At 36.3% G+C, this 21815-nt stretch overlaps 1 protein-coding gene across 1 annotated transcript; it reads right to left on the bottom strand.

The window, feature by feature from the left end:
- Nucleotides 1-1847: 1847 nt before the first annotated feature.
- Nucleotides 1848-19906, bottom strand: LOC110787301 (uncharacterized). Its single transcript, XM_021991914.2, has 28 exons — nt 19553-19906; nt 19230-19446; nt 19017-19144; nt 18809-18925; nt 18477-18623; nt 17928-18314; nt 17675-17832; nt 17291-17412; nt 17101-17192; nt 16762-16996; nt 16560-16623; nt 14435-14583; nt 14249-14319; nt 11793-11966; nt 11621-11692; nt 7906-8007; nt 7734-7823; nt 7210-7285; nt 7038-7131; nt 6890-6959; nt 6575-6754; nt 4173-4295; nt 4004-4087; nt 3716-3900; nt 3440-3578; nt 3294-3353; nt 2387-2491; nt 1848-2278 (listed from the first exon to the last, which is right to left on the bottom strand). The coding sequence occupies exons 1-28, from the start codon at nt 19766-19768 to the stop codon at nt 2165-2167; spliced, it is 3771 nt and encodes a 1256-aa protein (XP_021847606.2). The 5' UTR covers nt 19769-19906; the 3' UTR covers nt 1848-2164.
- Nucleotides 19907-21815: the final 1909 nt, after the last annotated feature.

The raw sequence follows: 21815 nt of genomic DNA, 5'->3' as shown, positions 1-21815 counted from the left end.
CTGTAGCGCATTTTATTCTAGATACTAATCAATGGAATACTTCTCTTTTAGCTAGCGTCCTCCCTCAGGACATAATTTCTAAGGTTAAAGGAATTCTCATACCCATTTCAGAAATGGAGGACCAACCTATTTGGGGACTTACATCATCAGGGATTTTTTTGATAAAATCAGCTACATGGTTGGTCCTTAACCTTCCTTCTAGCCAACCTAAATGGCCTTTTTGTTGGATCTGGAAACTAGACATCCCACAGAAAATCAAAATTTTCTTGTGGCAGATTTGTCATAAACTTGCAGGTGTATTCAGAAACAGCAGTGGACATTGGTTAGCAAGTTGTCATAAGAATTACCTAGACTTCACTTTTGGGTGAAATCATTGGCATATTTGAAGGTTTAAAATTTGTAACTCACCAAGGACGGACTAAAGTGAGTATACACTTAGACTCAAAGGAGGCAGTTGATAGAATTCAAGCACAACAAAATGTTTGTGATGGTAATTATAATCTGATTATGCAATGCAGAGCACTTATATGAGATTGTGAATATTAAGATGGAGCATGTGAATAGGAGAACTAACCGAGCAATTGACATTTTGGCAAAGTATTGTAGAACCTCGGATTGTATAGCTTATTAGCTTCTATGATAACTATTTTACCGAACCCACCAAGGCTAGTGTTGGGCGTAATTGCGGAAGAGAGACCTCCATAACTTCGTTGTAGCTACTTTTTTTTTATCTTAACCCTTACTTTTCATCAAAAAAACACACACACAAAATCAACAAGTGTTTGAATTAACTGGTAAGTGAATGATTCCAACTTAACGGAAGTCTTAAGCTCCTGGTCTAGGAAACCCAATAATATTTGTGCTTCCCTCACTAGGACTTGACCAGATTAGTCAAAGTTAAGTACAATATGGATTACTAAGTCAACTTGCATAAATAAAAAAAATCAACGCCAAAATAACAACCTAAAAAAAAGGGTATGTTCAATTCCGATTTTTAATACTCGCAACGTTTGTGTATTTTACGCTATTCACATATTCTATATTGACTATTGTTGGTGATTTATATACTCCGTATAAAATAAAATATAATCATGTAGGATCTTGTTAGATTCGTCTCAATTTGTACTTTCAAAATATTAACTTTTACTCCCTCCGTCTTTTTTGTTCTTTACGTTTGAAATTTTTCACGCGTTTTAACGATTAATTAATTTGCATCGAGATTCCTCAATATTTTTAGTTAAATAAGATAAATTACGTTTATTTATAATGTTTCCACTTTTATCAAAATTATGATAAATTACGTTTATTTATAGAATACTAAGTCATTTATGTGATAATATAAAAGGAAATGTAAAGAACATCTTAAAATACCCAAAAAGAAAAACATAAATAACAAAAAGAGACGGAGAAAGAATTAAAGATACTAATAATTAAAGTTGTGCATAGACATGCAGTGAAAGTGACAAACGTTACAAATATTAAAAAAGTTTGAAAAAAAATGTTTTTTGTCTACAATTTTAGAAAAGTGAAAAAAATAAAAAGTATGTAAACCAGAACAGTTGATTTTAAGTTTTTATTACAGGTGTTTATAATCAACATTGTCTTCACAATTTAATCCAAATCATATGACTTTCAAAATCATAAAACCAAAACTAAAAATTATGGAATAACAAAGTAACCAAATAGGCCCTAAAATCTAATTGTTTTTAGTTTTTATTTTTGTATCGATCGTGGAATTCAGGTTGTGTCTTTCCTTTGTAACTACTACCTCGGCTTCATAAAGATCTTTACCAAAACATGGGTATATAAACTCAAGATTCAAGAAGACTGCAATTTAACAGTAAGCATTAGTAAACTGCTATGTAGCATATACTCATTTCTGAATTAACTTCCACCGTTTCTCAGCCTCAGTAAACTTACATCCTAATAAATTCTAAATGATACAGGAAACCCATTATATTATATTATGAGGAGAAGAATGAAACAAAGGGAAGCAATGCGCCAATACTTCTTTAATAGGCACTGTCCCTCTTTATACAGACCACATCCTAAGAATAAACTCATGGCCACTGCCAAAATTATAACTTCTCAGAAACAGCAATTATGAGCTTGTGACTAGAGATACAAACAAAAGAGGGGGATATTTTGTACATACAAAAAAAATTCACATGAAGTAACTCAGTGCCTTCTTCCTCCTTGAACCACCCTCACCATAGAGTTCATTCCATTGCTGAAGCTCAGTCATATTGACACTCTCGGACGATACACTGGCACAAACCTATTTCAATTATGTAAAAAAAAAACAAAATCAATTCTTAAGGAATCCATCAGAAAGGAATTCAATGTTAGCCCTCACAAATCCACCAATGTGCAGAAGGAATCATACCTGTTCGTGTGCACTTCTGAAATCATCCAAATTCAGAGAACGGATGTCAGAACTGCTATTCAAAGGCGGAAGTGGTCTACTTTCTGCTAAAGCTGCTGCACGCTCCTGCCATCAGTGGAACATAACATATTGTGCACAGCTTAACATGTGATTCAGAAATTTTATTTTATAAATTTTACTTTGTAATATGCATGATAAAAGTCTTCTGTGAGACACAAATTGATCCACTAGACAACTCTTATAGCTTAGTAAGACACTGGACACTGACAGAACCAGAAAAAGAAGACACGGCAAGATCAACACCAAGAGAATTAAAGCTTCTGAATACATTTAAGTGAAACAAAATTAGCAAGCAAAATCTTTTAAGAGCATCAATGCGGTAATGTCATTGCCCCTTGAAACATGACATTATACCTAGCAGCCACTACAAAGTAAATTCATTCACAAAAAGTATCAACAAAATTAAGGTAGGCATAACATACTAAATTTCCATCATGATGAGCACAATTCAACTACCAAACCATTCCTTATCCATCATGCATATAAATGTCATGTTTTCGCCACTCTTGGTGCTATGTTGCTAGCTCACCAACAAAAAAAATTCCCACCACACAACCTTCTAATTCCACCAGAACATAAATAGCTCATTCAAGCCCAAGACAAATTTGAAAACCCCTACATCTCATATACACCAATGCCCGTTCTAAGTTATCTTAAACATGGTAAATGATTAAAAAACTTTTCTAAGATTTAGTCGATACAAGTATTCCTTTTACAAAGGCATCTTTTGACAATTAATATTGTTAGTATTACCATAATTTGTAAGAAACAAAGGTCAAAGTTATCTTGAAAACAGTAAATAGCCAACTAGGTATCTGGGGCAGAGCGTGCATGAAAAAATGCTAACCTGTTTTTCCTTCTCCAGTATTTCTCTGATAGGACGATGGGCAGCAGCCACACAAAGGTTCTACAATACAAGTAAAAGCCAAGAACTTAGAAGCCCTTATTACTAAGAACAAAGGATAATTGAGAATAAGCTATTATGATTATAACCTTAAGGTCACTCCCAGAATATCCATCAGTCATGTTGGCAATTGCATCAAAATCAACATCAGTTGATAATTCCTCTTTTGCCAATATCACTTTTAAAATCTTTGCTCTATTTGGAGCATCAGGTAAGTTAACCATCAGCCTGCAAGAAATATATGTTTACATGAACACAATTAGAGGTTCATACTACCAAACCAGATAGTTCTACACTGCCGAACCATGCAAGGACAAGATGAATGCCAAATTGGTACATGAAAGAACATCAAAAACATTGCTCACCTACGAGGAAGCCTCCGTATGACAGCTTCATCAAGATCAAAAGGTCTGTTGGTGGCTGCAAGAACCAGTACTCGCTCTGTCTCTTTGGTCCGCAAGCCATCCCAGTTCACCATAAACTCATTTTTCATCTTACGCATAGCCTCGTGTTCTCCAGGATTTTCCCTACGCCCTAACATGCTATCAACCTGAATACAAATTGAAAATACAGCCATTAAGTGCAAGTTTTTCTTCTGCTAGTCTGGCAGGGAAGCCGTGACGAAAACGATGAGTAGGTCCTCAGCAACTTACTTCATCAACAAATACAACACTAGGAGCAATTTTACTAGCAAGCGAGAAAACAGCCTTCACATACTTTTCACCCTCACCAAACCACTGAACAGAGGAAACGAACAAAAAACAAATTAGAAATGTATATGGAGCTTAGAAATGCAAATGTAGATGCTTCTTAATCGCGAACCTTAGAGGTAATGCTTGACATCGATATATTTATGAAGTTCGCACCGGCTTCAGTGGCCACAGCCTTTGCAAGCATAGTCTTCCCAGTACCAGGAGGGCCAAACAAAAGAATGCCCTTGCAAGGCTGAAAAACAACACACAATCCTAGCATAAATCTCTCTCCAACGACCAATTCTAGCATGATTAGCAATTGGGAAACATAAATACTCATTGACAAAGGTGGAGCCAGGCGCTTGAAAGATGTTTAGCAATCACAAGCAACTTAAAGTGAATGATAATTTCTCCACTGCAAAAATAAGCAAATATGTCCTTATCTACACATCCCTCCTCCCCCCTCCCCCCAAAAAGAAAAATAAAGTCTTACAAGGATGTATAAAGGGGGTAAAAGAGAAGAGAAACATAAGCATGTACAAAAAGAATATTTCTACAGAGCATGTTAGCCTCTGTATGACCTTTGGTAAAGAGCGTCTCTTTCCAGAACCAGTGCAAGTGGTGATGACGGACATGTAAACCAATACACAGCATCGTGAATAGGGAGGAAACTTGACGCAGGCATCTTCCCCAAAATACTCATGCTCAAAAACAAAAGAAAACCCTTGTCTATTTTTACAGAGGAACACCAGGTTTTCAAGGCATGTTTTAAGTTGGTTTATCGCATTTACTGGCCTCCTTTACACTGAGTATGTTTTATTCTGTGTTACGGTTGGATTGAATCCTGTGGACACAGTGGGTCTTTCAATCCTGTGGATACAGTGGGTTCTTTCAATCCTGTGGATACAGTGGGTCTTTCAATCCCTGAGAGAAGGCCACAAAGATGTCACTTTCAACTTGCGATATAAGTTGCCTAAATCTCTTCCAAAAGCAACCCTCGAAATCCTTTTATTTTTAACGGGATGCCTCCTTTACACAAAGTATGTTTTATAATTATTCTGTGTTATGGTTGGATTGAATATTTATCCGGGTAGTGAAGAACCCAAATTTCATCACTGCAGGACAAACGGGAATATTATGCAGGGCAAAGCTTCAGAAGCATCTTACAGCAAAGAAGTAATAAAAACATTTCGGGGATGTTTCGTAGTTTCAAAAAGCTTGAGGCACACAAAGGAATAGAGTAGTCTTTTCTGCAGCCTAAGGTCATACTGACACAAGTCACCAAAATTATAGTAGGGAGTGGATCTTGTTTTCACCTTGAATAATATATACTAGTACTAAACTTCAAAAAGAAACAATAGTGGGCAGTGGAAACCCTTCTTTCCACCTTTCAAAACCAGGGTCAAAGTCGAGAGAGCGGGCGAGAGAGAGAGAGATCATTCTAGAAGGAAAGAAAAAGAAACAAGATAAGCAAAAACACAGTATTGAGGCTAAAAGGAAAAGAGAGCAAAAGAAAAAACTATCCGATAAGGTGCCTTCAAAGATTGGATCCTAAGGTTTCAATTGCGGAGCAAAAAGCTGCAACATTCCTTCAAATGCCCCCCTTCAACTCATATTTTAGGGTTTCAAAAGCCCCTCAATCTGGGAAATTTCAAGGTAGATGGGTGACTGGGTGTGGGGTAAGTGGGTAACATAAAGGGTCATATACATCATTCACTTCTTTTCCATATTCACTGACATTACTTCACGAGGCAGCAAAAGTTCAGCATTTAAGCTTCCTTTAAAGCGCTAAGGTGTGCGGCTGCAGGCTCCTTGTTCACTTTGCTGCACCTGGGGCGGTATGATGTCCTACGGTCATCAACACACTACACTTATCCCTTGGTGCACTTTTTAAAACTAATGCTAGACTTTTGCTGTTAGTACTAGTGCAGAGCCATGATTACCTATCAAATAATTTGCAGAACAGCGCACAGTACCCATGCACATACTCCCCTAACACGATCATAATTACCTGTTTTCTAATGTAAGGGTCTATATTGTGGTGTACATAGATTTTAGAGCAGCCACCCTATATATGTAACGAAGAGAAAGGTGTAAACTAGCTTTGGGATAATTGAATAAAAATCATTGAAATTTGTCCTTTCTCATCTTCATGACTCAGTGACCAAAACCTACTCCTGAGGTACTACTTAGAACCTTGGTATTGCGCTTGATTGAGGTAAAAGTTTTTTTTTTCCAAAAAGGAAGCCAGAGAAAAGAGCCAACACACAATGACACAACCCAAGCCAGAACGAAATGAAAGACAAAGGCAAATAAATAAAGCACAAAATTATTCCGGATATGGTAACAAATTGTAAATTAAAGAACACACATTCTCTACAATATCTAAAGGAAGAATCGGGGTTAGGGTGAGGAAGTTGAACAGGACTCCTGAAAACAGACATCTTAAATCAAAACAGGGGAACAAACTCATCTCCACGTAGCTAACAGCCACATGGAAAGAGAAAAGAATGTAGAAGATAAGTAACAGACCTTGGTTAAATGTCCCTTGCAAAAAAGTTCTGGCCTTTGTAAAGGCAACATTACTAATTCTTTCAGGGTGTCTTTTACATTTTCAAGAGCTCCAATATCTTCAAACGTTACTCCAATGTCAGTGGGTGGAATAACATCTGCGAGAAGGCGCTTCTCAAAATCATTTTCCGTCACTACATCCTGACATTTCCCAAATACCCAACGTTAGATATTACAATTGAACACAACATTAACTTCTATTTACGATCAATCAATGTAGAATAAACCATTGACAGGGAAATTACAAATTTCAAGAAAATATGCATTAGAAATAACCTTAAGTGACTTCTTTAAGCTTTTCGACTCATTCTGGATAGCCTGTAGTACACCAATTCCATACTTGATGCTGCAAGGAATCAACAAAAGTCAGCACCACTAAACTAGTCCAATATACAGATCAGATAAGGTCATTATTACCAAATACCTTTCAGTAGACAAAACAAGCCTTGAATCAGATTCGGGCTGGGAACTTTGCATCAGATGATGGCTTAGAGCCCATCCGACTACCCTCTCTGCACCTGCGCACACATAATTTGTCAGTAATCTTCTAAACACTGGACAATTGTACGTATTGTTTACTAATGGGATAGACGTACTCTCATTGGAAAGTGTCAGATCCTTGACACATAATGTCTCCAGTCCTTCACATTCCAACCCACTACGACTCAAAACCTGTCAAAACAAGAGTAATAAATAAACTCTAATAATAATCAGTTTAAACAGAGGCAAATTTCCAAACATCCAACAAACACAAAGACATCTGAGAAAAAACCCTTAACAATAGTCAAAACCAAAACCCTTAACAATAGTCAAAGTAAAACCCAAGGAACATGAGTCAAACCCCTCAAGAGTCAAGATCAATGATATCCCAAGTTTGACTTGATGCACAGTCAAGAACTCAAGATGCAGTTGGCAATAAATTTTTTGAAATGCTTGAACAATATTAGTAAAACTACATCAAGAATAAGCATTAACAAATTTTATCAAAAGAAAAAAGAGGCATTAACAAATTCAAAAAAATAGAACAGCATACTAGTTGAACTCAATTTTTAGGAGGTTCACCAGCTGGAATAACTGAATAAGCAAAGATAAACAGAAAAAATATGGATGTAGTTCTCACAGTGCGCAGATGACCGAGGTTACTCTTCATTTTAAGTGTTTCAGTATCTCGTTCTAATTGATTTTTCCAACTAGCAAGAAGAGCCTCGTCCTGTAATAATAACACACACATCACAATACTGAAAAAAACTAAGTGTAAATGACCTACAAAGAAGACAGGAGAGAACTCAAACCTGAGGCATGTGAATAGTAACTTTGTTGGGGAAAAGTTTTGTAAGAGCCTTCGTTGCTCGGGAAACATCCTTCCCTTTATCATGTAATCTTCCAAAACTATCCTGAGAAATGAAAAAGTAGAAATATTAGTTGGCCCACCTGAACCAGCCAACAGCGAGCTCAGCATATTTAACGATAGCAAGAAATAAAAAGAAGGAAAAAGTAACTTAGCTCCTTTAACAAGCAACAACTACAACTAACCATACTACAAAATTGAGTATGCGAGTAAAATTGTCATGCAAAGTTTTTAAGCATAGTGAAAATGCAGAGGGGGGGGGGGGTAATTTTGGGGTGCCAAGCTTTAGAGAAAATCATACTCCCTGATCCCTTTTTATTCTTTTCGTTTGGCATCTTGCACACGATTTAACAAATAATTAATGTGGGCAGAGATTCTTTTCTTTTTAACTTAAACCATGCAAATTACGTTTATTGATAATGCTTTCACTTTTATCCCATACTCTGACATTGAGAAAGTTAGAGAGATTTAATGGCCAAATGAGAAAGTGTGAGAGATTTATGACCCAAAAAATTTGATTGGTTAAAATATCAGTTCACACAATTTTTGACATAAATTTATGGCCATTTATGTCATAATATAAAAGGAAATATTCCAAATGTAAAGATTAAAATGGTACAGCAAAAACGGAATACGTAAAGAATAAATAGGGATGGAGGAAGTACCGTAAAAGAATGTAGCAAATGAAAAGGGATAGCTTTACAAAAAAGTAAGCGTACCATATAAAAAGAGGGAAAGGTATAAAAAGATGGAAAGGTATGAAGAATAGCAAGTGGAAATTACGAGTAAGAGCCTGGTGTAATTGGGGCCATGACTCTTCATGCAGACCCTTGACAGGAAATGAAGAGTTGAAGCCTCGTGTTCATATGTGTGCCCCTGTCGGCCTCATAAGAGAGCATCATCATCAAGCTGCCGAGAAAGGTGCTACATAAGGACCTTACACTCTCCCTCATTGCCGGGATTCATCATATTCAACATAATCCTAGAAATTATCTAGGCCATTAAAATATAGACCATGATGTGATGTACAACCACCAAAGCCTGAAGTGCCCGGCGTTTCTTCAAAATTTAGTCCAGAGAGAATAATTTATAAAGCCATGCGAGAGAGCTCCTTTAAGAAAACTTTCCACTAAGATACATGTCCTACCTCTAAAATTTATTATTTCTTAGCCTCGTACAAGAACGACATAATCAACCTACGTTCCAACTCAGAAACAAGTATCAAATTTGGGTATAGAACCAAGAGTTAGACATAAAATTCTCAAACTGACATTCTAGGGGAATGGAAGTTGTATATCTCTCCCTCAGTCCATATTAGATTCACAATATCTTGAAAAATGTATTAATAGAAACAATAAGAAAGTTTACTAACTGAAAAATTAACAAGATCCTATACGATAATATTATATGTTTAAAAAATACTTCACCTTGGTGAGTTTCAAATTAAGGGGTGGTAAGTGGAGCCGTCGGGGAAGGATGTTTGGTTAGGAGAGCAGCCTTTGTGTGTCACTACATCTGTGACAGTTCTGCATATCATGTCTACATGGTGCTTCAATGTTGTGTTTTACTGTGGCAAACTGGCAATGCGAGGGATTTTCATTTCAGAAGATCGCCACACGACTAAGTATAAGTGGAGCTTTCTTCTATGTATGACCACTTAGTTTTTGAATAAATGAGGTTGTAGTTTAAGGATGGGAGATCTTTTAGGGGTATTTTCATCCAAATCTTTTCTATCTTGCTTGAATTCCAGCGTTGCCATTATCAAAATTCAATTGGAAGGCCCTGGTTCCTCTTGAGCTGAAAGTTTTCATTTGAACACTAAAAAAACTAAAACGAAGCCGGTTATGCTATCTCGCCTGACATTTGTTTGCTTTGCCGAGCTAATAGTGAGTGTGAATCTAGCTCGTATGTTTTCCTTCACTACAAATTGGCATTTTATATTAGGGGAGAACGTTTTTGTAGTGCATAAAGAGGATTTGAAAAGTCCATCCATATAATAAATTGCTTGCAAATTCGTTGTGGTTTTGGAAGGAGAATAATATAAGGATGGCAGACCATTTGACTGGAACGGATTGCTGGAAAGAGTTGCTTCTTCCCGTGATACGGGATAAAGTAACTTTATTATCGTCAATATAGGCTAAGCCGGTTGGACCGATGGGGAGATACAAAGGAATTGAGCTAACTTGTAAATAGTTTTTGTGTTTCCCCTACAGGGTATCTTCTTTTTTTGATAGTTTTTAACAAAATCCCACCTTCGAATTTTCTCTCTAGGAATTACCATCAGATTTAAATTTATTCGAGAAGAAGAAGACAAAGAACAAAAGTACTCCCATGACAACAGTGAAGAACAACCAAAGCAAGAGGAAGAAGTTGATAATGAACAAAGAGGCGTTCATCCTTCTTCATCCTTGTCGTCCAATTCACCATATTCCTCATCATCAAGAAAATGGTTTTGTTGTTCTATGAGGTGCGAATTCAAGAAAGAAAGGGGGTTTGATTTTCATAAATTTCAGGCTTTTGTTTTAGGTAGAAGATCGATGGGAGGATGAGAGAGAATTGGCGGATGTTATTTTGGGTCGTGATGGAGGTGTAGGTGGCGGTTGTGGTTGCGGAAAGGGTTTGCACTATGCTGTTGGTGGTACATATGAAGGAGAATGAAAACCAGTGAAAAAGACCACTGAAGCTTATATATGAAGTATACCTCAACAAGAAGAACTGCAACAACACGCAACAACAGCGGGTGGCGGCGTGAGAAGGATGGCACACCGATTGGCTGGAGTAGGAGGATGACGGTTGGAGAAGAAGAGAGGAAAATACCAAAGACAAAAAATAGCGAGAGGGAGAAAGGGGGGGCACTGCTGGTGATCGTGCAGGAAGGAGGAGGAAGCGGCGCCTGGGTGGCTGTCGGAAGGTGGTGGTTCTTAGTGGAACGATGATTGCGCTGGTGCAGGATTTCTGGGGATTTGAGCTGTGATGATGATGATGATAATGATGATGATGATGATGATGATGATGGTGATGATGAGGAAGAGGAGGAGGGGAGAGAACATATTTTATTTCAAATAGATTTATAACTGGTCTCCTCCGTTTTCAAGATTCATAAGCAACTGTTTTATTTCATTTAGTCAAATGAAAAAGCGAAAGATTGTAACACCTATTTGGGCTATCTCAACATAAGTCAGCTTCCTCAAATTCTCATATATAATCTTTAACAAAAATAAATCATCAATAAGTGTCATCCACAAAAGCAGACATTACATGCACAAAATGGCTAGGTGGAGGGTATTCAATCAACAGGAAGCTTCGGAATTGTCAATACCAAAGGAGAAAAAATATCCTAGGTAATAGCTCAGACTCAAAATGAAGGTAAGTTACAAACCGAAAATTAAATTTGTGTGCATAATGATAGAAAATCATAATACCAATAGCAGTGGCAACGGATTAAAAGATAAAACAAGCTTCTAACAGAGGCAAATAATTGTAAGGAAAAAACAAGGAGCGGAAGTGTTACAAAAAATTAGGAACAAAAGATTGACTGCTTAAAGCAACTCATATCAACCATGAAAAAAGACATTGCCAACAAATTTATCAGAATTAACACAACAACGAAATCAAAATTATATAAACATAGCAAATAAAATATTTAAACAAGAACTCACGGGGAAAGCCAAGTCCAAAAGAGCAGTTTGATTGCTGCCGAATTTCGTGAAGAATAAACCACCAGGATGTGACTACAAAAAAGAAAAGAAAAACAAAACCAACTTAAGAATGACCACTTCAAACAGGAGAACGAGAGCACAGCGTGCAAGGGAAAGGAAAAATATGCAATACCTTCTCTTTGCGGTTGTCGTTTTGAGTTTGAGAGCCAATTACAACAACATTATCCGGAAGCTTCTCCAGCCTGCTTTTGAAGGTTGAATATGATTCCGAGTTTCCCACAATAGACTTCTCCGCGTCTTTGATAAATAAAATGAAAGGACAACTTCTGCTCTCATTTGATATAGCCTAAAGACATTGAAATGAAGTGTCAAAGAATATATAAATCTAACAAAGAAATCTGACTGCCACACGATGCAAAATCTGACAATACAGATCTCAAATACAATGCCAAATCTCAAAGAACAATACAGAATCTCAAATAAAATGCCAAATTTGACTGCAACTCATTATGTTCTAGGACTTCTATCCAAGGCAATTCTTGGTCATACTACTTTCGCTCAAGCTAGCAATAAGATTATATCCACATTTTCCAGCAATTCTCCACCAATAAACTGAGGCAGAGTCCAAATAGACACGACCATCTTCCTCGGTCCTCTAAGGCTTTTTGTATGGAAACTATCATCTGCACAGCCATTTAACTCCCTATATATTTAGCATCAGGTATCAAGGTTGCAGCCCCTGTTATACCCTAAGTCCCTAACCTAACACAACTACAGCTAAAAAGCCTACAAATATCAACTGCCCCTAGGGGAAACTCCAGTAATGACCAGATGTCCAGATATTGCATATGCCTTTCCAGCTTGAGCAGCGTCTTTTCTTCTTCCCCCAACATTTCAAGCAAGGAAAAATAATACAAATTTGTTATAATTTACCAAAATTAAGAAGTCCCCGTACGCTCACTAGTTAACCATTATCTAGCTTGCTGAATCTTCTTTGCAAATACGTAAACTAGGCAGTATTGTCTGAGCCTTCCAAGTCAAAACCGTCCTTGACCTTATTAACAAGAAATTATTGTTAAACAGTAAACTACTTGCAACAAACACCATCCAAAACTATGAGCAGTAGCCAACAGTATATCTGATGAAGTTCCTATAGTTCATTAGCAAGTCGGAGTTGAGTACAACAACGTAGAGCACAATCATGCATTTGGCTTGCTGCCAAGCATGGGCTATGATGCATGGTCTGTTCATTCACCAAACAATAAAATAGCTGAATGTGACTCCTCAACAAGTTTCATTGTCACAAGGTATATAAGGGTAGATGGCAAAACAAGGCACTAAAGTTCCTAAGCCAGAGAATGCAGGTGATTGTCCTTGGACAATCACCCTAAGCTAGTAGAGCCCAGTTAACTGAAACCAACAACTTTCAATAAATAAAATAAATGAAGGAACACTTAGGTTCTGCATCTTTTCTTTTCGGGTGCAAATCAGGAGCAAGGCGCCAAAACACAGAAAGTAAACTAATACTCCGTAATCAATAAAACATATCCACTCCCATGATATCCTCATCTAACATCATGCACAGATCCTTGCAGGATAGGCACTTTGTTCGCTTGTTTTATCACTCTGTTTGAAACCGAGTCAGCCACTTTGTTGCTTTCCCTAGCAATGCACAAGGAACAGCTTCCCAATCTCATACCCTACTCAAAGCAACAACAGTAGTTAACAATGTGGCGACTTTCATCCCCATGAGGAAAACACTTTGTTGGATGTCAATGCAAGCTTGGTAATCTATTTGGGTCATCAACATTGTAATTCCATCGTGACAAGCAAGGTCGAGAACTCTCGCAGCAGCCATAAATTTAGCATGAAAGGCAGACCAATAGCAAAGTGGGATTTTTGAAGGCTTCACAAAACTCCGTGGTGGTCACACCAGTTTTGCGTATTAAACACAGGGATGCAACAACAATTCGTTCCCCACGAGATCAAGCAAGCCTTTTTCTGCACCGTCCAGAAGGTGGTGCTTTCCATTGTCCAAAGGCTTGGTCATGGTGGTTGGCTGACGGTTGTGCCCAGACATCCTATTTCAGAATACCCTAGAAATTTGCTCAAAACGGGCAGAGATAAAACCACCAATGTCTCGCAAATTTATCTACTCACCTAAACATTTAGCTACTTCTCAATCTGCACTTCCAGTGTTGCATACTAAACTTTGATTATGGTATAGAAATCTAGAAATTGAATAAGCACAAACAACCTTCATAATTTCTCTTATCATCAGAATCACAAAAAGTAGTTGGATCCTTTCCTATGAAGATTGACCTGGTCCATGCTGGATGCTCAACAGAAGATGAACTCAAACCAGATGCTAGAGGACAAAGTTATCGCTTGTGAGGAGTATGGGAACAAAAAAGACGTACAAATTAGAAAAAAATTACAGATTCTTTTACATTTTTGCGGAAAAATCGTCCTCAAATTTGAAATGTCCCTCTATCTTAGATGAAGTTCTGATGCTGATAAATTAAAACTCACTAAACTCAAGGCCCATCCACCACACTCATAAGCGTTTCCAGGAAACTAAATCACAGTAATGCAGCAGTATATTAAAGAGAGAGAAAGGGAGAGAACCTCAAATAGGGTATTGATCAATAATTTGTCCAGGTCCTCCATGCCGGGGTTTTCCAGACGCAAGTCATGGACTGAAGGAGAAGAAAACAAAGAGCCTTAATCACTATGACATGAAAAGGTTAAAAGAAAGACATCATCACAAAGTCTCGCCCAGTTGAACATTTAAAGGAATTAGCATAGCATTACCATTGCAAAAGAACCCATGATCTTGTTCACACAAGTTTCCAAGATCAACACCAGCAGGAATTGTTTTGTCAAATCTTACACCAATTTTTGAAAGTGGATTTTCTTCAAAAGGTAAAACAACCTTGCCACGCATTCCAAAAGTGGGACCCCTGCATGAGTTATAAAGAGTGCGGGTAAACAGCACAAACATTCAACAATAACCATTACAGGACTTGCTGAAGAAAAGTTTTGCTGCCATAAGAATTTCACAGATTTAAGCAAAAGCTCATTCAAATATGAGGTTTTCTTTATAATTTTATACAAGTGCAGAAACATGACAACATACTAATAATCTCAATTCCATTGCTAGGATGAAACCACATCCCCTCATTACCAATTTCATTTACATCTCTACATTATGGACAGCCATATCTTTCACTTAACTGGAAAGAACATTAAAAATAAGCGTCTATTTAAACTTTAAAGTCATGTTGCAACTTGAAGTACAAATTCTGATGCTGATAACTAAAGGATTTCGATAATGAATCAATCCTGAACATCAATCACATTTTAGGTTCTCATAACCTACAAAGTATCTTTGAGCCTCCAGCAAGCCAAGAAAAACCAAAATTGTGAAAGAATGCCCAATATCATTTTACCAAACCTTATAACTTAAAGAAACAACACTTCCCAGCGTAATACATCCATGATAAGTTGTGTTACTTCGACACGCCGGTTCTGGGGTCAATCCCGTGTCAACCAGACGCGATGCCGATCCAGTAATAGATTCAGTACCGGATCCGTGGATGGTCAGTCGGACACAGCGGTTAAAAGGAGGGGAAATCAATTAAAGATTTGTTAACCCTAGATTTTTAATTGGAAGGAAAAATCACGTACTTTTTTGTTTAACCACGGGGCTTTGCAAAGCATGTAAACTAAAACTCAAATACTTAATTTTCACGGTAGTCAGTACCCGTGATAACCTAAAGCGCGGGTGAGCGATGATGTTTAGTAGACGTCCTTGTTGCATTTTTCTTTTATTTTTTTAATCCGGGGGTGAGAACTCAAAAGGGGAGGTGAGGGAATTAAAAATCTTAAAATAAAGGTGACAGTGGAAATGCACGTGATCATTTAGACTATCTTCTCTTCCATCTTTTTATTCTGATTATTTCTCATTGACTTTTCCAATGCAATTTTTTAGTAACTTTTTTATATAAAAAACCTTCATTATCTGTTCTCTTTTTCTTTTAAATATTGATCTACTTTTTTTCCGTCTCCCCATACAACTAGAATAGGCTCCTTGTGTTATGAATTTCTAGATTTTCCCATAGCCGACACCTGTGCTGAGTCCGAGTAACATAGAATGATAAGTGATCAGCACATCAGCGTCACTACAGTGACTAAAGACGGATGACACGTATCAATTATTCATACATAATTCGACTGATCTCTTGTAGCCTTAACATCAAAAAATACAGCACTCACTATCAAAAAGGACCTCCTAATCAACAATCAGTGTATCTAAAAAGATTAAGGCGGGTCAATATACATTAATTTGTTCATATCCTAAAGCCACATAAAATTAGAAATTAAAACTTCGGTAACGATGCTATCAAAAGTTCCTATTCTCACTAGGGACTCGCAAAGTTCAAGATTGCGAATTTGCAATCTATGTACCAGGCATATCTTGGCACTAGGTTATGGTATTCTCCTTAAACCATACTTGGCATGCCATTTAAAAAGAATTTTAAGGAACCTAGATACTGTTTAACAAAGGACAACCAAATAGCTTTGACATTAGAAGCTTAGGTGGATAATTGACAATATCAACCTCAAATTGTGGTTGCATTAATTTGACAATAGAACTTAAAATTCAAAGTTTATATCCCTTTATAAAATTATACTAAACTTCTAAGAATTGGATAAAAAGTAAAACTATTTAAGTGAGTTTGGAACATCAGTGGTGAAAATAAAAACAATCCTTTTTTACCACCAGTATAATTAAAATGTACTTTTGTTTTTGCAATAGAAAATAAATATATTCCATGGACGTACATCACAGGGAAAAAGCATAGAAGATCATCCGCCTGAAAGTAGTCCACATGAAAAACAGTACGATATTTTTCCTTTTTCCCAGATACCATACCTTGAAGGGGATGCTGATGAGTACAAATCAACTGAAGTAGAACCTGTGAATCTCACTCTATCACCTGAATATTCATTTATTATTCATTAGGTCATTTCCCAAACTAGGTATTATAAGATGCAGGGAAACAAGAGCAGAAATTAAAGCAGCAAATACATTAGCTGTAAGAAAACATTCACAAAATCTAAAGACGAACACTTACCAAATTTAAATGTGTGATTTTTAGGTGAACTGGAAGAATAGGGTGTGAGTTCCAGCTTGGGCTGAGTATCTGTTTGAGAAGAATGTAAATTAGAAGAGCTGGGTGCATCTGCTTCACCAACTCGACCTGCACTCTTATCCATTTCCATTAACTCAAGGGTTTTCTTCAAGCAGCAGGGTGTTTTCTCAGCATTGAGACCATCTTTTAGAAGCTCAGCCTCTTTTGCTGATAAACCCTAAAGAATATAATAAACATGTTAGTTAACTGCATTTCTCGGTGTTAACAAAATGCTATATACTAGGATACAATCATTGGTTGTTTAGCATCGTTAGCACGTACACCCAAAAATGCATGGCTGTCAAATATAAGGAGTTTAGCCCCAAAATACTTAGCCAATGCTTTTGCCAGCATCTCCTGATATATCTCAGAACCTGCATTATTAGCCATGAACTTTGGTAAAGAGCTTTCACATGAGATAAATAAACAAAAAAGCATCCACGGATATAAGGGACAAGAAATTCCGACATACCAGCTGGGCCTGAGAGTAAAATCCTTGGATTAACAGTAGGTAGCTCTGAGGTATATTTTGCATGCTCTCTGTGCTTTAGATGTATGTACGACGCGGCAATCAGCACATTTTTTGTATTTTCACTGCATAAGTCAAAGCAGAAGAAGATCAATGCAAGACCCAAGAATCCAACTAAAGCTCTTCTTAAAAAGAACTTAGATAATTGGTTACAACTGGGAAATAATTCAGTTTTGTTTTTCTATTCTGGAGAGCAATTTGTGGGTCTATTAAAATTCTAAACAGAACCAAAAATATACTTCTTATAAAATTATCATAGTCCCCCAGAAAAAAGAGCCCTTAATACATTCAATTAACAAGAGCAGCAAAAGAGAGAAGCATCGAAACCTCAAATAATAGGGGAAGTCATCAAATGAAACTTGAACTGCGTTGCCATCAATGATTCCTGCGAGAATATCTTCTTTGAATGCTGCACATCTGGGTGAAGTTCCAGACGTCGACGCTGGCTGTGAACTCCTTGTCAATTCATTTCTTTCTTCTAATACCTATCACCCAAAAAAAAGTGTTAAACTGCTGGATATCCCTCAGATTCAATTTGAAGCTTAAGACCTCAGAAAATAATCAGTTAATAAAACCTTACATTCACTCCCTCAGGGACATCTGTTTTGCAGTCAAGTGGAAGGTTCTTGCTCGTCCCATCAAGTTCTGTGACATTATCACACTCCATATTGGGAGTTGAATTTCCTTCCATACCATCAAGCTCGGCCTCTGATCCATCCTGAATAACCGCATGAGTAGAAAGCTCACTATCTTGGTTCGTCTTGGGAATGGTAAGACCTGAAGGCCTCCAATGAGGCAGATTTGACCTCATACTTGAAAGAGACGCCAATATAGAAGCCCCAGCCACTGCCGAAGGATCCCCTGATCTTTTCTCAACAAAATATTTTCCAACAGCATTCTGAACTTCTGTATTTCCCATTGACAAAGGTGCCTTTACAGAAATATCCATCACAAGTTGCTGGAAAATCTATAGAATGGACAAGTTAAAGATGAAACTACAACAATGACATGCACAAGCAAAATGAGCCGCAGCATGATGAACAAAGTTAGTAAAATAACTAAAGAAACATCCTAGCCAGTTCAATAAATCTACAAACACAATAGAAGAAATAAATCAAATAAAGGATACATAAGCATGACTTCCTGCCACTCCGAAAACTACTTCATCCCCAGAATGCAAAAGACGGCTGGTGTTCTTCTTCACACTCATCCCATTTACAAACACAGCTCCCTTGCTTCCTGTGCTTTCAAGAACAGCAATCATGCAGCCTTCACGCTGATAATACCAGCAAACAATGATTACTCATACTGCAAATACATCAGAGAGTTCATTTCCAAAACACAAAAGAAGACACTTCGCTGGTGGTTTCGCAGCATCAATGCCAGGGCAGCACGTAACATAATGCGAATATCATCTAAATTTAATCAAATAAACCCATACTTGCTAATAATAATAAATACCTGAGTATTTTTTATCCGGCAAAGGATCCCACTCGCCGTTTGATCTCTCAAAATGAGATTACATTGTCTGTTTGAACCAACTGAGAAAACGGGCACTGATATAGGTAAAGTTTGATTCTGCATTGCAATAATAATCATTCTTAATTTCGATTTCCGGGAATAAACCAAGAACCAAATATCAAAATTTCATAGAATAATTAAAATTCACCTGTGCATACTGTGACAAGAGCCTACACCAAGGAGTTGTCGATGTCTCTAAACCCATGCTTTGTTTCTGGTAAATTCTCATTGGCGAAAACGAACTCCTCGTTTGTTCCACCACAACCGGCGAATTCCCTTTTATCAAAATAATAAATTCAAATTCTTGAAGTTCAATTTCTCCAACAACCAAAAAGAAACACTAAGCAAGAAGAAAACATACCATCAGGGATCGGCGGCGAGGAAACTGGGGCAGTAGGAGCAGCGGTGGCAGCTGCAGCCACTTCCTCGGGCTTAACGGAATCCACATCCTCTCCATCACCGCTACAAATCTCACATTCCGGCGGCAAAACAGGATCTATAGGCGGCGGTGAAGTACTCGTTTCTTTCGAATTCTCGGGAATTCCCGTCGATTTCTCCGGCGCAACCCCATTTTCCACCTACCCAAGATAGCCCCGATCAAATTCAAAAATTAATCAATCAATCATTCAACAGCAAGAATTCAAAATATTAGATTTTAATTAATGAACTAACTAAATTAAAAACCTTGAGACGTTTGGGTGACGGAGGTTTATTATTATCATCAGCTGATGAAGACGATCTTTTTCCGTTACCGTTGCCGTTGCCGTTGCCGTTACCGTTACTGTTAATCCCACCGCCGTTGCTCTTGTTGTTGTCGTCGTTGCCCGTACTACTCGTACTGTTGTTGTTGGTGGTGGTGTTGTTAGAAGAGATAGATCCACTGCGTCTGGTGGAAACCATGACTTGCGTTTCTTGGTTTTGGTTTTTCGGTTTTTTTTGCTTGTTTCTCTCTCCTCGATTTCTCTGTGTTTCTCTGCTTCGAGGAAGAAAACAAGAGAGAGAAAGGGGAAATGGAAGGTGAATAGAAGGGAAATTTATGATTTTAAGCACAAAAGGCAGCAATTATTATGTGTGTTATTGTGGATTAACTTAAATCTTTATTGTGGCAACTTCTAGATAACAATTACTCCGTACTACAATTTTTTCTTTTAAAAAAAAATATCACAGGTTCGAATCTCCTTCTACTGTTTGTTCCTTGTATTGCTCATACGATTTATTTGTACATAAAAAAAAAAAATCCTTTTTTCTAAAGAGTTAAAATTAGGATGTGGTATTAATGTGTGGTCAAAGTCATGATTTATAAATATGGATGGGATATTCAAACCTGAGATTTAGTGTACAAAGGCTCTCAGTAACTAGTAGGCCAATACCTAACTAATCCAATTTATGAATAATTGATAATATTTGAAGTATGGTTAAACTTAGGTATTGGCAAACGCGAGATTCAAAGTACGGAGTATAATAACTTAAAAATATTGAATGAGTGAATGATTAGCTAAGCGACACCAAATATATTATTGGTGCAGAGAACATATTAATGTGTATGCGATAATTTTACTATTGTCAATTAGAACTCGTTCATTATTGTTTTTGTTTTTCAATTTTCTACTTTATAAAAAAAGAAAACTAAATTATGGAAATCTATTTAAAAAAATTATAGTCAATTTTCTAAATCGACATGTTTGTATTGGGTACGACCAATAGGGGGTTTCCTTGAGATACTCTTGTGGTTTGAAAAAATAAATCATGAACCCGGCTTTATGGTATCATGAATGCGCGACGTGCCCTCGAGGATTGGTAAAATCTACAAGCACACACTTAAAATGAACGACCATTCACCTATTTTTCAACAATAGTCGAAACATGGATCGATGATCGTGAAATTTTAGTCCTGAAATTGCATACCCTCTATATTTAATTTATCAGCATAATTATATTATTCATAATTATACAGCTTTTCAATAGGATTTTGAAATAGACTAAATTAGCGGGCAACAAAGTAAGAGCATTGAGTACTAAAAAATAAACTAGTTATTGGTCCGGAATATATGCTCCGCGTCGGTACATATAGTTTGAAATTAGTTTTTAAAAAAGTCATGGACCTATATGATTTAATAATGAAAACTAGTTAACCAACAATGACCCTGTTTGGTAACTCGCTTTTTGCTGATTTTTCAATTGGTTTTTGGCTTTTGACTTTTTAATGTGGTCAAACAGCCAAAAAAACGTGTTTGGTAGTTGGCTTGTTGGCTGGCTAAAAAACCAGCTTTTCTGCAAAAAATGTTACTAGCTTTTTAGGGTTGGCTTTTGCCTTCTCACTACCTAAATTACTTTTCTATCCTTGTTTTTTACTAATTAACTAATAATTAATAATTTAATACTCTACAATTAAATAATTAATAATTTATTAAATGAAAAAATAATTAATAATTAACAATTAATAATTAATAATTCATAATGAATAACTAATAATTAATAATTAATAATTAGTAATTAATAATAACAATTAAAAATTCACAATTTATTATTTATAATTTATAATTAAGTGATAATTAATAATTATTAATTATTAATTATTAATTATTAATTATTAATTATTAATTATTAATTATTAATTATTAACTATTAATTATTAATTATTAATTATTAATTATTAATTATTAATTATTAATTATTAATTATTAATTATTAATTATTAATTATTAATTATTAATTATTAATTATTAATTATTAATTATTAATTATTAATTATTAATTATTAATTATTAATTATTAATTATTAATTATTAATTATTAATTATTAATTATTAATTATTAATTACTCCCTCCATTCCTTTTTGTTGTACCCATAAGGAATGTTGGGGGTATTTTAAGAAAACTGAATCTTGGGTTGTATTGGGATATGGGTAATGATTGGGTGTAAGAATAATGATTGTGTGTAAGAAAA

This window comes from Spinacia oleracea, chromosome 5 (assembly GCF_020520425.1).
Source record: "Spinacia oleracea cultivar Varoflay chromosome 5, BTI_SOV_V1, whole genome shotgun sequence".
NCBI lineage: Eukaryota > Viridiplantae > Streptophyta > Magnoliopsida > Caryophyllales > Amaranthaceae > Spinacia > Spinacia oleracea.
The sequence above is the reverse complement of the archived record's forward strand: the minus strand, read 5'-3'. Positions and strand labels throughout refer to the sequence as shown.